Source organism: Diachasmimorpha longicaudata, chromosome 17, assembly GCF_034640455.1.
Source record: "Diachasmimorpha longicaudata isolate KC_UGA_2023 chromosome 17, iyDiaLong2, whole genome shotgun sequence".
NCBI lineage: Eukaryota > Metazoa > Arthropoda > Insecta > Hymenoptera > Braconidae > Diachasmimorpha > Diachasmimorpha longicaudata.
The window spans coordinates 3,999,383-4,020,846 of NC_087241.1; the positions used below are offsets into that span (position 1 = coordinate 3,999,383).

Sequence of the window (21,464 nt, forward strand, 5' to 3'; positions counted from 1 at the left end):
CACCCAGTCTTCGTCAGCCAGCCGAAAAAAAAGATCAATGGCTTGCTCAGTTATTTATCCTGGTAATAAAAGCCCTGTCCTCCACCCTTCCGTCTCTAAACGTCTTCCGGCTTTTTACCCGTTTTCGTTTACGCCCTCTTCCGCTTTCCCTCCCCCTTGATTATTCTCAATTAACAACTTTGGATGTGAAGTTTTTTAATTCTCAAATGAAATATAACTCTGGGAATTGAAGAAATTGGAGGATGTTAACCCGGACCGAGAGCCTGGGAGGTGCGGGATTTTTCTTCTGTACATTCTAATTCGCTAATAATTTTTAAAAATATTTTGTAGAAAGTAATCTAACGTTAGGTAATTTTTGTCAAATGGACAAATCACTTTTACTAAATAGTCGAGGAATTTTAATAAACGGTACAGCAATTTCTACTGAATTTTTCTCTCAAAAGAAATCGAGAAAATTATCACTTCAATTTTCCATTCTTTTAACTGATCATTTCTCCCTCATAAAAATGAGAGGTCCGTAAGTGCAACATTTATTTGACACACTAACACTCTTCCAACTTATTGAGTTACACGTCAATATATTTTATGGAGTCGGTACGAGAGACGTTGATGTAATTTTCATCGAAAATGCAGAATCCGATGGACAAAAAATTAAATGAACTGAAATTCAATAAAAATTTTAGTATTCACCAGAAACAGACGGAAATACGGTTCAAATAAATAGACATTCATTGGAGGGAAAGATAAAGATCGGGGGAGAAGGGAGAGCACTCGATTTCATGGCAGAGAAATACTGGTGAGTCAAAAGCTGCGCCTTGTAATCTCTACCAGCGTCAATTGCTGGACTGCACCGAGACCATTATATGCGCTTGAATATTTTCCTATCTCTTGCTCTCTCATCTCAAGTTTTCTTTCTTTTATTCTCTATCTTCACCTCTGCTTCGTGCCCGTCTATCCACGATAAACGAATTTAAGGGTCGCTTAGCCCATCGTGAAACTCATCGTGCAGAAGGATTCTTATATAAAACACTGTGAATTACAATTCACTGGGATACAAATATATATATAGACATATATATCTTTCTATGTATATATACGTGCTCATTTCAAAATGAGGAGGGCATGAATGAGGGAAAAGAGGCTAGGGCAATTGAACGACGTGAAAAAGGAGGACGAGAGATAGAAATTTTATTCCTGCATATAACCAACCAGTCCAATCTTCCCTCAGAGTGAATGCACCTGCCAGAAGACGATCCACCCACACAGGTGTTTTCATCTTGTCAAATTATTTTCTCTTTGTTTAATATTATTTCTTGCAAATGGTTGGAATTTTTTTACATTTTCCAACTGCTCTCCACGCAGAGAAATTTTTGACAATATGAGCCCACGTTGTCTAAGAAATCTCAATCGTTGCCTCATTTCTGTCCTGAAACTTCCTAAAAAAGAAATATGATGATGAAGTTTTGTCTAACCATGATCTATCAGAGAGAAATGTACAGAACCGGATGACGTTCTAAACCACAAACGATTAAACTTAGATTTATCAGAACCATGACTAATGCGTGATGATTTAATTGACGTTTATTACCACTAATAGAAATATCGTTATTTTATTTATCATTTTCCCTCATGTCCTCGAGTGGAACACTAATTGAGCGGTGATACCGTTCAGCTAAGGCGTAATATATTATGATTGACTATAATTTTTCAAAATCCACTCACGTATTTTACCACCAGTCACCGTCACCATGAGAATTGTAACGTTTACGATTTTTTTTTCCATCGTTTTACCCTGCCCCATTCGTCGCACGTACGAGAAAGGACACGCAAGGCACATTCATATTTTTGAATTTTCATTCTCTCCTTTTTTCCCAAGTTTTCCAAACCCCATCTAATGAGTCCCACGCGTCAAGAACTAAAGGCCCAAGTGGAATTGAAAATCTCCGAGACACATACGACAACCTAATCGTCGATTACATTTTACGAGGCGAGATTCATTTTTTACGATCTTCCTCGGCGGTGAGGAATCCCAGGAATTCTCACCAGTTGTACCCGCACACACCCAACGAAACTAATACGGAAGTTGACAATTAAATTGGATCTATTCAAGCACTGGCACTGAATACAGAAAAAAGGCGGAAGTATAAAAAAAAATAGCGGAGAGAAAAATATAAAAATAAACTGTTGCAACAAGCTGTAAATTCATCTGGGATAAGAGAACGTGTGAAGGGATATATTATCGTGCCAACGACTCTCGTAAAAAAATCATATCGAGTAAAGAACAGGGGAAAAAAGAGAGCAGTGAAGTTATAGCATCAGGAAAGTGTCTATGCAGCATTTTTCCTGAAAATGAAAACAGTGGTAATATGAATAAACTGAAATAACCCATTGAATGAATTTTTGTAATGGTTTCACAAATACCGCGGATGAAAAAATTAACGAAAATATATTCATACCCCATACTTTTTTTTAAAACATCATTTATGATTGCTCCATTTTGCCCCAGGGTCCATGATGTATTCTACTTTTAATGAATAAATTTTAATGGCAATCAGAGAAAGAATTGATGGTGAATGTCGATGAAATTAATTAGAAAGAGAGTTTCGCTCATTCAAAAACATGAAAAAAATTGATGATTTGAAATTCTTCAATGTAAAACTTTCTGATTTTTCAGACGCAAAATTTTCCATTCATTTTTCGTGTTCATAATTAATTAAAAACCTCACTCAAGATTACAACCAACATAATCGCCTTCTGCCCCAATATAATTGACTCATTCAAATCTAATCACAATCGCCTACAAAAAAATAAATACTTTCCTAAAGTAAATATATATTTTTCCGAAATAATTTCTTCTCTCAATGAAAAGATTTCATGAAATTATGATTTTCGAATTTCCCCGTGAAACCAATAACTTCCCACCAGGCAATTCACCCTAGCAACCCTCTCACATCACTCTTAGAAATTTATTCGCATCACATGGGTGATATTTCATTATGTCTTTCTCCCCGGACACTGATCAACGCGCCAAGTGGGAACTCACCAATTCTATATGGAATTATAGGTAGGGAAAAGGGGGTTGCGGGAGGGGGTGAGGAGGGGAATAGGGATTGGATAAAACGTACACTTTACTCGCGGGACCATCGATGACTCATTTCTACTACGTGCACTGGCATTCATCGTGGTAAACTCTATATGATACGCACATACCCACACGTCTGTACCGTACATACCCCACAGGACATTATTCATCCTACGATGTAATACGCGCATTTTGGTTTCGTAGATGAATATGAATATGATTTGTAATTTTATAGGTACTACTACGACTGATGGCATGACCGATCGATCGGTTACGTTAGCAGTACAGAGAGAGGGAGAAATATGCTACGGTTAATAAACTTTTTTTTTTTTCCCTTTGGGCATTTTTCCTTGAGTTAAGTTTTTTTACCGCACCCTCAGATTCTCCACCACTCCAGGGCGTTTCGTTGTCAACGCACCCTCGAATTTTATGACTCTGACTGCAGTATGGTGGCAGTTGACGATTGATCGGGTCATTTTATTTTTATCGTGACATATGGGCATTTCTTCCATTAAGAATATAATGAGTTCGGCAGCAAATCCCATTGGACAGAGTTCTATATGACGTTAGCAAAAATAAATTTAGTAATCCTGCGGAATTTAATTATAATCATTAAAATAATCCTGAAATCCTCGAAATCGTCTTGATGAAGGACGCCTTCCATTTTTGTTCATCAATATTTATTTATAATGAATGATAATTAAATTCTGATCCGACTGGAGGTGACGTCAGACCGATTTTGACTGAAAATACCTCTTGTTCATTGATTTTTCAATGTTTTTAATTGATTAATCTGTGGGAACCGGTTTTTCCAATTTTTTTTCGGTATTAGGGGAAAAGCATTACAGTTCGAGCGTGAAAAATCTCGCAGTGATTGGATAAATTCCCGTGTGCGTTTGGCCGATATATACACTGGCGAGTCACCCTTGGATGAAGTGGGTGGGAAGGCCACTGGCATTTTGTCGTGATCGATGAATTCTGTGGACACGAGGGGGTGGCAACTTGCACCCTCGACTATTGCAAGAAAGAGAAGTTAATGATGTTGCGAGTAACGGGAATTATCCCCATGATTCCTGAAGATCGAATTGTGCTCTCGAGTGAAGGAAAGAAAGGGAGGTGGTGGGAAGGTTAAAAGGGGAATGAAAAAAATATGAGTAAAATTGAGGAAGCGGAAATTGGGTGGGGGCACCATTATTTTTTATTCTGTGCCGCACGTAGAAACGGGCAAACAGGCGAGAATTTTCAAGTTCAGTAATGACACGAGAACGTGTTGATCGATCCGATAAAAATATTGTGTGTCAACTGCATAACAAAATATTGTCTTTGAAATATAATTCGGAAATCGTCAGAAGAATTTTGGAAAAATTCCACGAGCTTTTCGATGACCCTAAAATATATTCAGCGGACATTTTTCCGGTGGGGCAGAAGTAAATGCGGATAATTACCCGAACATGCTTCCAGATGTATAAATGACTATTTTCAGACGCGTATGTCCCTCGTTGGGCATTAAACAAATCACCTGAAAAACCTGCGGCGACAACCCGGGCGGTACCGGGCTCGAGCGATTAACGGGGAATACGCGAACGCGAGCACAAATTGCCCATGAGCTAACTCGAGATTTCAGAACGTGTATGAGCCGACTGGTATACGAGGACCACGAGCATTGTTATCGTCGCCCTAGTTGCCTGGACTGGCCCTTTGCGTCCCGGACAGGAATTATTATGATGCGTATTACAGATGAAAATTTAATTCTCCTCACACATGTATTAGACGTCAAGTCAATCTGGTGATGTCGAAAAATTTAATATTTTACATTCCCCACGCGTTGAAGGCGAGAAAAACGATTTATAAAACCCGACATCTTCGCTGCCAATGATTGATCTGCATGTTAAGGGTACAACGTCAGTGTGAACCGTCGATCCAGCAATTTTTCGCGTTCACCCGAGTCATTACGACCCCCATCCCCCCCCATCACGACCCCGAACAGACTGTATACTCACTTGTCGTTCTCTTGTGCTTTTCTTTACTTCTTCGGCAGGGGCTATAACGCCTTTTTTTACTCTCTGTGCACTATAATATAACGTATCATATCGAACACTCGCTCGGCGCCTTCCTTCATCCATTATCCTTTGTGAATGTTTGATTTATAACGTTCCGAGCCTGATATCATGTGCCACCCTCCCATAACCACCCCCCTTTCTCACTTTGCTTCCATGTAGCATCTCCTCGAGCATCGGTTCGATCGCATCTCGTCCATCTTTTTCATAACTAACTATTCGAAAAGGAATCGAAAATTGCTTTACAAATAAATTAAGTAGGAAAATACTGATATTTTTTTAAACATTTCCTTCTTACAAACGAATTATTGAACTTGTGAAAGTTTCAAGTCGTTTCGAGAGTCATTTCGGTGGCCAATGGCATTGGGTAATCAACTGACAACTCAATCAGTAATAATTAGGATAATCCATGAATAAAAATTCCCCAGAAAATATAGAAAATTTAATCCACACAACAACAACCTTAATGAAATGAGAACTAATGCACTTGCAGCTTCCATCCCCCACTCCCGACTCACTGATTAATATCACCCTAATTGAATCCTGTCCCCTAATCCGAAGAATGAGAAGTAATTTCACGAACAAAGGAAAAATCTAGTAACAAATGGAAGAAAGGAAACTTGGAAATAAAGAAAATGAATCAACACGCTGCCATGAATTCAACCGCAATCCACTGTCGTGTCTACCGCGGAAGAACATTTTTGCATTCACCATATTCCGATGCCTCCGGGTGCATATCTCACCCCATCTCTCTTTTTCATTTCGGTATAGCACGACGAAAAGAGAAAGGATGGACAGTTCCCAGCGGCTACGTACATCATCTGCTCGTATAAATACGTGTTCGAAGAACGCATAGAGACAAGCGTAGGACAGACAGAAATGAGAGGAGTGATGAGTAAAAAAAACTCAGGGCGGAAAAAATCATAAACAAAAACAAGTCCAGGTGATAATTCAAAGTCGACAAAGCACAGGACCGCGGACGGATGTTTATTATAAATAATTTACGCTCATGAAGTTACGCATTGTTGAAGAAAAATGAAATTTCATGGTCAGTTGAGTATTAATTATCAGTTCAGTGGTGGTAAATGCGAACTGCCCATGAAAGTTCGCTTCCAGTGGAATTGCAAAGCTGATAACAATTTCCAGAAGATCCAGACAAAATATTTTAACCCTACAGTTCATCGACTGTTCGCTGTTATTTCTTTGTGCAGTTTATCCAATATATTTTTTGTCACGTTAATAAGGAGATGCGCAAAGGAGTCGGACGTGCGCTGTTCATCACTCAAAGCAAAAAAAAAAAACCAGTTGAAAAAATAAACTAAAAAATCACCTCAAAGAGAGAAGCGGCGGATACGACCCTTTCTACATTTTACGAACTCTTTAACTTTCTCATGGTCATCAAAAACAGACTCAATAATCAAAGAGTAAAAACCTAGTGAAACTTGCAGTGTTTCGTAAAATTGCGAAAGTCACTTGCCATTGACAGAGAAGCAAAGAGACGAAGGGACAGGGGAGAAGGAAAAACCAGAGAGAACACGTAATTAGAGATCGTCCGGACCAGTACATCAGTCTAGGATTCAACGGAAACCCCCAAGTGCCACAGCAAAACGTTCAACCATTTTCTATACTCTGTGACCACCCCCCTGTCGAGGCTCCTCTTTCTCGAAACGATTCAAAGGAAATTACTTGAAGGCAAGACGAGCGAATAAACGAGGTACGCCCGAGTTTTAGTGCGCTGTGGGAAACGAAAAGAAAAAAGAAGAAAGAAAATGAGGGAGATATATACAATTTATACAACTTAGGGTAGGAAATTAATTGGTTAAATTTTAATTAAATAGGAAAGACCAGGAAAATACACAAATCTCGATGGAACAATTCTTCGAATTTAAAAGTATAAATTCGAACTATAGAAATTACTTCATGAATTGATTCTATTTGAGTTTAGGCTTCGAGCAAAAATAGTTTGCTCCTGAAATACACAAATAAATGTGAATGATTCAGATGAAATCAGTCCTGAAATCATTTGATATCGTGGGGAATTGCCTCAACGACGTTGAGTTATTTCATATGCAATTACGAACATTTGGAATCAGAATTCCGCTCACTAACGCAAGACCGTTTCCACCAAATCCATTACTAACCGAGAGGCCGCGGTATTCTTGAGTTATCGAATTTCGAAATCCGGAAATCGATAATTATTTATCATAATAATTCTCGTTATCAATCCTGCGAATGTTTCGATTCTCAATTTGCTTACCTATCTCTCTCCTTTGAGGCCTCATACACCCCCGTAAAAGAATTCCCCTGTCGAAAACTGTTCTCGTAATTGTAAGATCTCATTCCATCATTCAACTTGATTCTGACAACTGAAATAAAAAAAAATGCAAATAACAAAATAAAATTAACCAAAAAAGTATAAATCATTTGAAATCACATGAACCATTCAAGATTCCCCAGAATTTCATTTCCATAAAATAGCTGAAATGCCATAATTAGTTAACCCCCGAGAAACAATAATTCCTTAATTAAACTCAAGCTGAGACAATTTCCGTAACTCAGATAAATTTCTCAAAAATTCTCCAACGACTGATTTTATCATACCATTGGATTTCTCTCAACATTTCAGTCGTTGCCCTTAACGCATCCGAATTTTCCAAAAGGAATGGGAATGCATACATAAAACTCCCCCCCCCCCCCCAGGTTATATACCCTCTGGCTATGTAATGAGCGAGGTGGAGCGCACGTGTATTCCAACATGGCCAGAACGAAAACATTTCGCTTTAACGCTTTTGGTTGGTACATTGTACGACCCTAGGTCTCGTTGTAATTAGTTTCTGCCGGAAGATAGTAGCTGAGTATAGCACATACACGAAGTAGCAAAGGGTGAGTGAGAGTGTATGAAGGCCCAGTAGGGTATTGCTTCTCCGGTTGATGCTACTAGCGTAGCAAATAGAACGCAATAAACACCGTACTATATCATCCCCTGTACCGCGAGGCCTTTATGTCACGTAGACCAACCTGCTACACCCCAAATCTCCTGAAATCCTAGAGGCCAAGCCTACCTTCCCTAAATACCCCCTGCCCTCCCCTTTTTCCACAATTTTGTGTCTGGGTGTATCTCACTGAGTCAATACTCCAAAATTGCCAACAGGAGAGGTAAAGAGGTGATCTGGGGAGGAGTTACCCAAATTTCGAAAATTTCTATCTCAAAATGGAGAATTCCAAACAGAAAGTGATCTTTTTCCAACTATTATATCTCTACAATTAATTATGTAAAAGATACGAAAATAGTCAGATTATTTTTCACGTATCTTCATAACTAAAAAAAGCGCTGTTACTTTCAGAGAACATCAGGGTCATTGACTTATCGATTTGACCCCAAATGCATTTTTTTTTTGGATCAATATGAAATCATTTTGATAACGCGGGAACTCACTCCAAAGTGTAAAGCCAATATCCTCCTCGAGATAGATTCGTAATTAGCAGTGCATATTGACATCATATAAATTACAAGATTAATCACCCTTCTGCATTGACCACAACCACAGAGTTTATTTTCGCACAAAATATCGACAATAAACATTATTCGCGAGAAACTACAATTGCGTTTTACCTCATTCAATGTGATTTCCCCCCCTAAAGACTCTTGACCCCAATCCATTCTGAGAATGTTGCCACATAAAAAAATATATGTACCTGCCAAAAATTGTTTACCTCTCCAGGGAACAATGGAGGCTATTAATACAGCGGCAGTGTTATCCCCTATTTGTTTAATTTTATCGTTTAATAATTTTGGAGTGGGCAAATTTATAAGGTCACCGAGGTACTAATGAAATTCTGTTATTTGGGTCATCTGGGAATTTTAATAATAATTAATATTGGTTCGATTATATATCTAGCGAGCACATTCGGGTATTTAATTAAAATAAATTTATTCATCGGAGAAATGAATCTATATGGATTCATTTATTATTTCCAATTAATTTCGTTATTTAATCATAAATTGTTCACTCATTTTCCCAACAAGATTTTTGAGGGTTTTACGGTGTTATCAATGGCCTAGTGAATCACTAATCACGTAAAGATTATCACCCTTTCCTGACTACTATCCCAGCCTTCAGATTCAGGGTAGCAATGAGGTTTAAATGACTCATGATCCATTTGTATAGAACGATAGGGATTTTTTATCGGCAATTAATCTCCCTGTTCCTATTTATGACATCTATATTCTCCATCGTTCTACAAAACTTCTCATTCATCTTTCCCTGGTGCTATCCTAGTCCGTCCACCGGAAAATAAACATAAGAATCCACTAACTGACAAAAGTAGACTCATCAATTCTCAACCAACAATTTCGCAATTTCCGCTCCGTCTTCGACAATCGTCTTTCTCACATTTCCGCACTCTGACCCCAATATAAAGTACACCAGGGTAATAAAAGCAAACATAAGTCATCTTCATTCTTGAAAAATTTCCCTTTGATAGATCGTCTCGAATAATGAACAATCGAGTACATTGTGCATCGAGCAATGAATTAGCTCCTTTTTGTCTTGATAAATCCCAGACAGTGTGGAAGCATTCCGATGAGTGACGCACCAGCTGCTGGCAATTGGTTCATTTCAAATCATTCTTTCAAGAATGAAAAATAAAGAAAGAGACGAGAGAAAATCTGGTGTAAAACCACTTGACTCTCCAGCGTTTTATAAGGAGCCCAGTCGAATTTATGAGAAAGAATTTACGAGTAAAACTGGAAAATTTAATAAAACACTCAGAAATCCCTTTTCCCTGGGCTCTTTTATTTTCCCTCAGTCGTACATGCGAGGTTTCAAGTGGTAGGAATTGAGTGGAAAAAAAAAATTAGACCCTTGTGTTCAGAGAAGTCGAAATCTTTAACGAGCCCTCGGGGCCCACCACCGCAGAGTTGGAAACCCTCGTCGGTCAATTAATTTCTACCTAAAATAGCTTTCATTGCGTTTGCACTTGAAATAATTAACGAAATAATCAGAGTTCCGAGTGAGGTGATCATTCTACTCATTGCGAAATACAAATCGATTTAATAATAATAGATAATCTCGGGACTTAGCAGGGAAATCAAAAATTTTTAGATGAAAAAACGTAAAACTCACGGATTATTCATTAGTGCAGAATCCTTAATCGTCCGAAAACTGGTCTCCTCGCCTAATTCTGGCTTTTATCATTCAATTGGCGAAACTATTGGTGTTAGAGTTCGACAAGGGAACAGTGCCATGGCCAGGAGGTGTGGAGTGAGGGGTTTTCGGATTATACCACGATTTCAAAGTTACAAATGATTTATCTTCTAATTGCATGACGTTAGCTGCAGTGCCACACGAGGAGAATCCCCGGCGTCTCGTGTCCCCCTCCTCTTCTGGCGACGCCAGCCATAATCAAAACGCTCCAGGGCTCGTTAATCATACGGAGCTTGCTTCTCTCCTTTCACATATTCCCCCTTGTGAGGTGTGTGAGTAACGTCTAAGGTCGAAGATGATATCAAAGATTTAACGATAAAAAGTATTTCAATAAAGGGGATGAATGAGAATTCATTATTTTCAAAAGTTTTCAACAAGTTCATTATGAGCTTTCTTTCACAGGAATAACTATGGGAAGTTGTTCCATCATAAAAATATTTGATTTCTCCTATTTCATCTCAATTAGGAATTATTAATATTCAAGTAATGTAATGCATTTAATTAAATCCAATTGAATGAATTTATTCACGTCCCTGTATCGAATATTTTCCCAAATGGATTCAGTATTATTTTTTCAAGACTTTTACATAAAAAAAATGAAATTAATTGAAAAACTCCTCATTCTCCTGGCCATTTGAGCACTTTTTCGAACGTGGAATATTTTAAACGATTAAATAGAAAAATAAAAAATGAGCTAAATTTTTTTTCTGTATTCGTCCCCAGAATGAAACAAATCTTTCTACCCCCCATCATTAGTACATAGTATTACAGCTCCAAATGACCGCATTTAAAATGAACCAAAATGCTTGGACTGATTTAATCTCCAAAAAACCCTGAAGAAGCCACTAATGATCATTTCAACTCAATTACACGCTGGTGACTTTAAAATTCCTCGTTAAAAACGCAAAAAAAAGGCAGAATTCAAGGGTAACCTTCTATTGCAATTGTATACAATAAACTCACAGGTAAGAGAGAATCCTCCGGGCACGTTCTCGTGGAGATATTGGCCATATACGTGTGGGGTTGAGGCAGGTGTACAATGGAGACAACGAGATGCAGAGATCCTTGTACTGGACGATGCAAGGGGCAGGTGCACACGCGCCATACACCAAAAAAAAATTTGTGATGGATAATACCCACTGATGCACATACAGTCCCCTCAAGCGCAATTCTTGTGTACATGAACCATTACGTACTGTGTGAGAAAGCGAAAATGCACGTTGAATTATCTTTCTGAATCTCCCACGCATGGCCCAGAGGGTAATAATACGTATACTTTGGAGGATAACATTTTTTTTACTTCATGGTCCCTGGGCTTGATGAATTTTTATGATCAAGTAAGTATATGGTTTTATTGACCTTAATGTTTGACAATAAAAATGTCGAATGAAGAGAAAAAAAATCAGAATGTAAGGTTAGGACGAAAATCTTTTCGAATTGTTAAGTGTTAAGAAAAGAATAATTATGAGTATAAAATAATAATAAATGATAAGAATTAATGAGGAAATCATATTTATCCTGGGATATTCGATTTTTAATGGTAAATTATGGTAGACCAAGGAATACCAGAATGTTGAACATTGCGTATGATAAAAGAGTTTACCTTGGAGGATTTTCGGCAATGGTTCCATATCCGATAATGTTAATAAGTCAACAGACGTGTAGTATGTTGTGTTTGTTCTCTCATTGTCGATTCCCTTGACCTCCGGCATCTCCAAAATAACTCAGCTGCGATCCAGCTCAGATTCGAGCTACTCAGCTCGAGCAGTCAATTACGGACTATTCGATTACTGATTAGTACGAACATTTCAACAAATTCACTGATCCATCAAATCAATTCAAGAATAACGGTGTTATTGTGGAGGTATTGCAAAGATCCATCAGGAGTATACGACGCCATGATGGATTACGATCTCTCTGGTCGTCTCAGCGGGGAGTCGAATGGTGGTACAGCCATCTTGTGATCGTTTTTAAAACATTGAGAGCATACATCGGAGATAAACGTTTTCGCCATATTTAATCTATTTACGGTAAGTGATAGATTCGTGGGAAAATGATTTCTTTCTCATTATTGTCTTCGATAATCGAATATACTTGAATTAATTATAAAATATATTATATTATATTTTTTTAATGGCACTCGGATGTTATGTGCAAGAAAGTATTCATATGGAATCATAAATCTAAATTAATTAAGAAATGCTCACCTTCCTATTGTTTAAAATACCGGAAGTACACTGAATTCTCAGTGAAACCTCAGATTGAGATGAGAGATTGATTTTCCCACGATTCTAATAACTATTATAAATATATTAACCAACACACAAACGTTTATTGTCAATCATTACACTCAATGTCCCGTAAATAACTGAAAAATTCCTAAAAATTGGTCGGCAAAAACGAGCAGAAGATGGCTCCACTGGATCCCCCCTCCCCCTCCTAATATCCTGCCGTACCTCACCCGTTCCTTCGGCTCTAGTGTGTTGTGACTGTCCCAACAATAACACGTCTGCTCCTGCGGTTGATCGGGGGCTACGTGAATTTGCTGATTCAAGGGCACGCTATTGAGATACCAAAGGTAAATCATATTGACTTAACATTGATTGAGAGCAACCATCACAAAGATGACAAATAAACCCTTGAAATTATGGCACATGAAGTCACTCTTAAAAATCCTTCACGACAAACCCTTTTGGCAATATTTTATTCACACAATGGCCGACGAGAATTGCTGCGTCATGAAAAAAATGGCGGTTTGGTTAACGTTGAGTGGCAATATGTATTGTTTACTTGATACACGTTGCCCTAGTCAACGAAAATTGCTCTTTAGACATTGAAAATTGGAAATACCAGGCGCAAACATAATTGATTAATTTTTTTATATACGTTAAACAATCGATAAATGTGTATTTTCAATACACTCAAGGGTTTGTAAATAATCGCTAAAAAATTTGGAACAGTTCGGAGACAAAAACTCCCACAAGACGGCTCCACTGGACCCCCCCACCCCCCCATATCGCGCGTCGGTTAGTCCCTCACGGCCGACGCCTGTTGTGAATTTCAGTCCACCATTGCATCACTGCTCCTTTGTTTGCGGGGGGGTATACGTGATTAGTGAATTGTTGGCGCAGTTATTGAGGCACCAAAGGTAAATTAAGTTTAATTAATAATAAGTAATCGATACCACAAAGACTACGAATATAATAAACTGATAAAATTATGGCACATGAAGCCATTCTTTGAAATCCTCCACGATAAACCGTTTTTGTAATATTTTATTCCCACAAAGGACGCCAAAAACTGCTCGTCATGGCGTCATAAAAAAAATGACGCTCTGACTAATGCGCAGTAGCAGTGTTTGTTGTTTAATTAATAGAAATTATCCTAGTTAACGACGATTGCTATTTAGATATTGAAAATATCAGGATTAAATAAAAAATATATTTGATTCATTTTTTTTCGGGAGTGCAGCTGAATAATTTGGAGACAATAATTTGTTTCTAACGTCGACAAGAAATTTATTTTTGCACGATCCTAATATTTATTATGAATACGTGATGCAATGCACGAATATGTATTCTCAATTAGTACACTCAAGGCTTCGTAAATAATAGCTGAAAAATTTTCAACAGATCGGCGACGAAAACGACCACAACACGGCTCCACTGAATCCGCCTCTAATATCCTGTGGTATCTAGCCCCTCAGTGGCGTCCGGGTGTTATTGTGAATCGCTCATTCCACAATAGCATGGCTGCTCCTTCGTTTTAACGGGGGATACGTGACGTGTTGAATTGATGGCGCAGTTATTGAGACACCAAAGGTAAATTAAGTTGAATTAACAATAAGCAATCGAAACCACAAAGACTACAAATATAATAAACTGATAAAATTATGGTACATGAAGCCATTCCTGGAAATCCTCCACAACAAACCCTTGTTGCAATATTTTATGTACACAATGGGCACCAAACGATCATTTTCGTTTGATTAAGAAAATATTATAAACAGATATGATATCATACAATAATATTATATAATATATTATTGCGTAATATGTTATTATATTAGTTTATAATATATATCTGGGAGTTTGACTTTGGTAATTTAATAATAAATTAATTCGCGTGAATTTCTCTAGTTATCGGTGTGTAAGCTGGGAATCAATAAACCCGAGACGATAAACGTGTCTTCACTAGCCAAGTAAATATAGTTCTAACACGCTGATCATGCCTACAACGTGGAAACGTGCGTGGCAGGTGTGAAGACACGAGGGAGAGGAAGCTTTCCCTGGGGCGGATAATGGAGGTACTCGACTTTGGTTGGAATATGAGGATGTGGAGGATGTGAGCGGATCAAACACGGCCACCGCAAAGCACTGGGAGTTCATTTTGCGGGATAATATCACACCTGACGTACCAACTCTAAACCCCATAAGGTAAATTCCACTTTTTTCCTTTTTTTTTACTCAGACAAAAAAATCTGTATTAGGAAATTTTTTTGCTGCCTCTTCTTATCATGGGAAATGCATATAAAAAAATCTCATATCATATTTTGTTCTATCAACGGAGAAGTTTTAATTTTCGTTCGAAGAAGATGTGACAAAAATTTGGTTTTTGGGTCAAGTTCTACAACGTAAATCTCTGTATGAAAATCTACAGGACGTGAGTCTCATTTTGAAGACCTCAATTTTCCTCACTAAGTTGTAAAACAAATGAGTTTTACACATAAGAGGAATGGAGGTCAGCTCGATATTTTTCCAGTGCTAATGAACCAGTTAATTCCGGTAAAAAAAATGAGGTCAAAGAGTTGCCTCAAACCCAATTCCTGTCTCATTATCCAGGTTTTCTCTGGTATTTTCTTTTCTGTTCAAATGCTTTGTTGAAGAACTATTACAATGACTCACGCTCCGTTTCCTCGTCAAATTAAAGAGCTTCAAAAGCGTCTCAAAACCCACCTGAAACAGAAATAAGGGTAGACGTGAAATAAAAATTATTCAGTCGAGTATCACTAATTTTCAGTTCAAAAATTTCATAATTTGGTATAACTTAGAGTACCTGAAAATGCCTGTCTTCGAGAAATATTATCCACAAAGATATTTTCGTGTGTCAGGCATCTCAATTCTTAGGCAAACTAATTTTTTTTAGTCCGCTCTCGGTGGTTCTCGAATAAACAAAGAAGAATTAATTAGAATAAACAAAAATAATTCCGTTGATATTATTGCTACTGGTCGTATCATCTCAGCTCGTTTGTGAATTTAGCCCTTGAGTCTGGATAGAACTTATACCCTCGACTGACGAAACCCCCTTAGCTTTGGCATATTGAAATATAATGAGGGATGGTTTAATAAGCGGCGGGTCTGCGGTTGGGTATCGTAGTGGATAGGTTCTATCCACTTCTGCCTCTCTTGTTTCATCTTATCCTCTCTAGTCGCTTGCTTGGGGAAAACCAGCTTGTAACCGATACACCAGTTTCCTCAGCTAGAAAAGTGCTTTCTTTGGAGGCACTTTACCGTGAAAATTTTTCCAACAATGAAACATCCCTGTTTTGCATTTAATTTCACAGAATGAAGAACTTGCCGAGATATATTAAAAATTATCCTGTCATTTCGGTGAAATTAAATTTTACAGGGATCGGAAATTTTCTGTGAATATTATATCTCAAAACTGTGGATAGAGGAAGGAGGGAGGGGGAGGGGGTGGAGCCCAGAGCAGCTATTGCTACTGGCTGTGTCTGTTACACATTGGGTAATTAAGTTCATTAATAACCCAAGCGTTAATACTGTAGTATGATTAAAAAAAACGAAAAATTCATGGGTGAAATATTAAATATTTTAGTTTATCGTTAATTGCATCCAAGGTATTTGCTGTTGGTTTAAAAAATTTTTGAGAATTTTTGATCAATTATAACATGTAGTTGATTCAAGTATTTTTTTTCTGTACTTCGTTGAAATGATTAGGGTAACATCATTGGTAGATGAAAGCTGAAGTCCACTTGGGATTTATGGTACGTTAATAATTTAAATCGTTATGTTATTTTATTTGCGACACCTTGTATTGACTAGTGAAAAACATTTGGCATTTCCTATCGGTGGGATTGAAACACGTGAATAAATTCCAACCGAAAGAGAAGCAATTTTTCAAATTGTGAATTTTCAACGCTGTCTGCTCTTTGTTATATTCAGACAAGTTTACCCCTCTTCCGGATTGTTATTGCTGGGGTGGATTGCAATCCATTGCCACTAGACATAGTGCATGTAACTGTCCCCTCGTTAACACATTAAATCAAATGCCCGTCTCCATATTAATCGCCGATTGATGGCACCACGCAGACAAGCGCGTAGAAATTCCAATAGTCGCATTTTAGGGAGACGTTAATACACACATTCTCTCTTCCTCACTTATCACTGTTGTACTGCAATTGTGACATTGTTTATCAGTGCATTTCGAGGGTTGGAATGTGGGGGGTACGATGGGGGGATCAAACGTGTATGACAGAGAGAAGGAAGAGGAGGACTTGGTCGGTAAGCCGGTGCGCCTATCCATTAGCAATTTAATTAATAATAAATGGATTGGACCATGCGTGTTGGCTCTGAACAAAAAATATAATGTCATTGTGCTTTTGGGTTATTATATCAGTTGGGGGATATTATTTCGCGTGGTTGACTTTTACCGAGTCGATAAATCTTCCAAAGCACACTGAGAAAGTGTAAATAAATAATAAATAAATATAAAATATAGTTTTGCCAGTAAATATTGGGATAAGAAACTACAACGATTTTTTTAATAGCATTTGCCAGCATTTTATTGTTTAGAACAATTTATTAATAGGTAATGTAAAAATTAATTATTAGATTTTAATTTTTATCATGTTTTGGGATAGAAATGAGGTACCAATGACTCATGACCTACTTTTATGGAACGGTGCGGTAATTTTTATCAAAAACTTCTGTCAAATGTTTTTTCGTGAACGTATGGAGGGAAAAATTCAGGGCAAATTCCCGAAATTTCACATGGAAAATCGCTTTTCGCAATTTTCATGAACGTGAAAGCGACGAAATTTAAAACGTTTAATGAATTTCCATGTTCCTCATCGAAAAAATCAAAGTTATCCCATCTCTTTACCCAGAAATTTCCACTAATTCTAATGTGGAAATGTTAGCTAAATTTTGTTATCATTTTTTTTTTTCAGATTTTCCTCTCAAGTGCTGGGATTATTTTCACATCGCAAAGCAATTGTTTTGGTGCATATATCATCGCAGCAACGTTGGAATAAAAATGTGGAGAGGAAAACTGTAGCTCTAGTACAGTTGTGTATTATTTCAGTACCAGTGAGGAGGGTGAGTAGTGTTGTGTGTTTTATTCTTTATTTTCTCCCTCATTTTTTTTCGATCTTTTTTCCAATGTTTCTGTACGTTCTGGCACTGGCTACGAGTGTGCCTATACATCATATACGGGAACTTATAACCCTCTTATTTTCTTCCTATAATGTCAATAACCCTGAATAACTTGCATACGTATGCTGGTGGTATAATTATAAATTAAAAAAAATCTTCACAATTGGAAATCGAAGGATTTGTATCGATTAGAGGTCAAACATCCCCTTTACTTTGACTTTAAAATTATTTTATTGTTATCATCAATCAATTTGATAGTCTCTAACCAGTCTATAATTAAATAGAACGCTCTAGCTCTCCTAAACAATTCTTATTTAGAAAAAAATCCCTTTGTTCGTGTATGAGCACAGATTAATCCTTCACGAAAGCTCTGCACAAAAAACCCTTTAGACATGCGCTTCATTGCTCCCAATTAAACGGCAGATTACGTCCACACCAGATCAACCGTATGACTGCGCACTTTCTTAGCCATTTTCTCCCTTTTTTTTCATCTTTGGTGGTGCGTGCTTCAGGATTTTATGTTGTTTATTAAGGTTGTTCTGGTGTGGATTGAATTTTTGACGTTTTATGGTAATTTTCAATTTCTGCTCCAGTGCCCCCTTAGGGGGGAGGGGGACTGTCTTAAAAATTAACAATCAACCGTCCATGAGATTTGATTTTTTCCTAACAATTCATCGCTCATGTTCACCGATCAATTTCAAAAGCAAATAAACCTTTAATGCCTTTTCAGCGTCCGATAAAAAGGAATTGAAAAATCGACAGGAAGGCTGCATGAAGTTTGATTGACTGAAAAAAATGGGTCAATTATAGCAATTATCGAGAGCTGAAGTGAATCCTCTTTAGCAATAAAGAAGAATAAAAAAAAGTCCTGGAAAAATGAGTTCCTGACGGAGAGTGAGAACGCGCCTTCATGCAGAGAAGGTGACACAAGGTAAGTGACAGTTCAATCCCATCACCCATTTACGTTCAATTAGAGTAAGATCTCTCGAGAATAGCATTGTCGATTGGCTGAGAGAGATAAAACTATAGAAGCTGAATCGATCGTATCCCACGATCGCTTTCCTCCCGGGGCCCTCTGCCTCCCAGCTTTTATTATCGTTCAGTTATCTTTCCCTCTTATCGGTACAGTTTATCAGACGTATCGGACATTAAGTACGTCGGTAATTAAGACTGAGTATCAACCGAGTGGACGTTGAATTGCCTCCTCCAACTTCTTCTACTGTTTTCGTCTCTGTTCTCAGTGCATTGATAGCTGCATAATTCAAGAGATAGATCGATTTATGGTACGAGCGATTAATGACCAGAACAGACAATGGCAATTGTCATGAATAATTGTCTGTCATAATTGGATGTATCGATTGATGTTTCGTTGGTTCAGAATTTGGGATCGCCCGGATCCTACATTCGCGTATATCTCGAGAAATAATTAATATCGAGAAATAAAGCCACCGACAATCGATTCGTGAACTCATTTACGATTTTTCTAGAACTCCAAGGGACCCAAATTTTGGATCATTTACTTGGGACAATGGACTCTCAATGTGAGGACTTGTGTTTTGGTGAGATAGTGGTACCATCGTTCTAACCCCATACAAATGATATGGAAATGCCGAGAGCCACTGGCTCCGCGTTCGATGATCGAAAACAAAATAAACAACTCGGTGACATCATCCGCGCGATGATGTGCCGACACAAAGGATTTCGGACAGTTGATAAATTAGATAGAGTGAAAATTTTCTGAAATTTTGTTCGCGACAGTGAACACAGACAGTCGATATTAGTCATTCGGAGGTGGTGCGTGTTTCTAAAAAGTTGGTTATTGAGTGTTAAAGTGTATGGTGAAGTGATCAGTGTTTTTTTTTTTTTAAAGACTATGAAAGTGTGCTGTGGTTAAGGATGTCCAAGTATCTCATTAATTCGGTACAAATGCAAATTTTTTCAATTTTTAAATTAAATTATGTGTAAAGGGTGGGGAAAAAATATTCGGTTATATAGTGCTTGGATATCCTTCAGTGTATTAGTGTTGTGTTGTGTTGTGTCATCGAAGGAGTCGTTCCGGTCAATTGCCTCGGAGATTTGGTCACATTGGACACTACTGGCAGGCTATTGGAGAGATCAGAACGGAGCTGTTGTTTTGATCCAACGCCGGTGAGTCACACCAAAACATTTTTTTTTCATTTTAACATATCAATACATTGATATACGATTTTTCGACGTACTGTGCACAAACAGACATTGCAAGAATGTTTGTCGTGCACAAAATCTCGTTTTCCGCTGATCGAGTGGAAAAAAAGTTCTCGATGCTTTCGGAAAGTGTTTACAAGGTAATGGGATACCTTGGGCTCGTACTATAAACATCCCGCGATTAAAAAAAATGGCGTTACGTAGGAAAATGAAGAAAATAGTTAATCGAATAACTCAAAATAAATTAACGTTAACGAATAAAAAAAAGTCAGTGACCCACACGCGCGCACAAACACGTGCCTCAATTTTCCGATAAATAAAAATTTAATAAGAAAGGAGTTAATACGGGTATCGACTTAGTCTCTCAGGGATGGCAAGCGTAATTGAACTGACGTAAGTCCTCGATTTTTTTTTTTAACCGCTGAGAAATGATAGAGAGGATTATCGGTGGACTATCCCCCGGGACATTTGTGCGGTAGTCTTACGCGTTGGTCACATTGGAGACTGAGAAATGTTGGAATGAGGATTAGAAGGAACTTTCAAGACTTCTGTATCACGGGGGGAAGCCACTGAGTCAGCTCAGCATCTTCCTCTTTCAACGTACCTCATGTAGTAAATCTTTTGCAGTCTGACTGGAGATGAGTTCTCCAACTCTTCGATTTTCAAATGGTTATGGGGACTTTGAGGCCGCGGTCATTGAAATTGATTGATTTTCTGGGATTTAAGGGCTCAGAGGGACCTGGAGTTTTTAATTAATTTAGTGCAGGGTGATTTTTTAGGGTAGTTTCAGCTGATAGTATTGGAATATGTCTTGAAATCCTTTGGGAATCCTTTATTAATCCAAAAATTATAATTTTTTCGTGGTACAATTTCGATGGATGGACTTTTCTACGACTTATTTCATTAATTACTATAAATGATGAATCGAATAATTGTGGATAGGATTTTCAAGCTGGTGAAATTGTGTTCCTGATGTGAATATTTTCAAAAATTCAATTTTCATCCAACTTTTCACTTATCGTCTCCTCGTAATTAAAAACTTGGTCCCGTTGACAGGGTAAGATGATATAGATAAGAGGCTTTTATCCTACGGCGTCCAGCCATAGTGATATTTCGTTCTCCCATTCGAATTTACTCTCGCAATACAGGTCGAAGCACACAAGACCCAGTGGTGCATGATGCAAGTTAGCATTTGTTTTTCTCACCAGGAAATTAAAACCCCTTTATTTGCGAGCCATAGCCAACAGCGGCGGAGCGTCATATCTTTTATTTTATTTTTTTTTTTTTAGCGCGTGACATTAAACGAAAGACGAGAGAATGAATAGAAAAAAGGGGGGAAAAAAAGTCGGGAATATTTATAAAAATAATATTGGCGATTAAATAAAGCAATGAAATAAAGATAACTCGGGTTAATGGTAATGGGCCAAATGGAGCCGAAAACATATACTAGGGTATCTGCATGGGAAATCCTCAGGCGTTAATCCCCGGTTCGGATATGCAACCAGGGAGAGGTAGAAAAGAGGGGGAGGAAGGCCCTGGT

At 37.8% G+C, this 21,464-nt stretch overlaps 3 protein-coding genes across 3 annotated transcripts in view; 1 reads left to right on the forward strand and 2 right to left on the reverse strand.

Annotated features, from left to right (window-relative positions):
• Nucleotides 1–21,464, reverse strand: part of LOC135170415 (teneurin-m) — a 138,590-nt gene that overhangs the window by 61,060 nt on the left and 56,066 nt on the right. The gene's annotated exons all lie outside the window — the stretch shown is intronic.
• LOC135170485 (uncharacterized) overlaps nucleotides 767–21,464 on the reverse strand; it is a 195,662-nt gene continuing 174,964 nt past the window's right edge. The window contains exons 4-5 of the mRNA XM_064136336.1: nucleotides 7,397–7,505; nucleotides 767–1,436 (exon numbers count right to left, since the gene is read on the reverse strand). Of these exons, the coding sequence (XP_063992406.1) occupies nucleotides 1,394–1,436; nucleotides 7,397–7,505 (152 nt within the window). The 3' untranslated portion in view covers nucleotides 767–1,393. The remainder of the gene's footprint in view (nucleotides 1,437–7,396; nucleotides 7,506–21,464) is intronic.
• LOC135170449 (sialin-like) overlaps nucleotides 13,361–21,464 on the forward strand; it is a 203,962-nt gene continuing 195,858 nt past the window's right edge. Inside the window, exons 1-6 of the mRNA XM_064136274.1 lie at nucleotides 13,361–13,494; nucleotides 13,979–14,167; nucleotides 14,486–14,782; nucleotides 17,536–17,683; nucleotides 18,471–18,671; nucleotides 19,228–19,888. The gene's annotated coding sequence lies outside the window, so the exon portion shown is untranslated. The remainder of the gene's footprint in view (nucleotides 13,495–13,978; nucleotides 14,168–14,485; nucleotides 14,783–17,535; nucleotides 17,684–18,470; nucleotides 18,672–19,227; nucleotides 19,889–21,464) is intronic.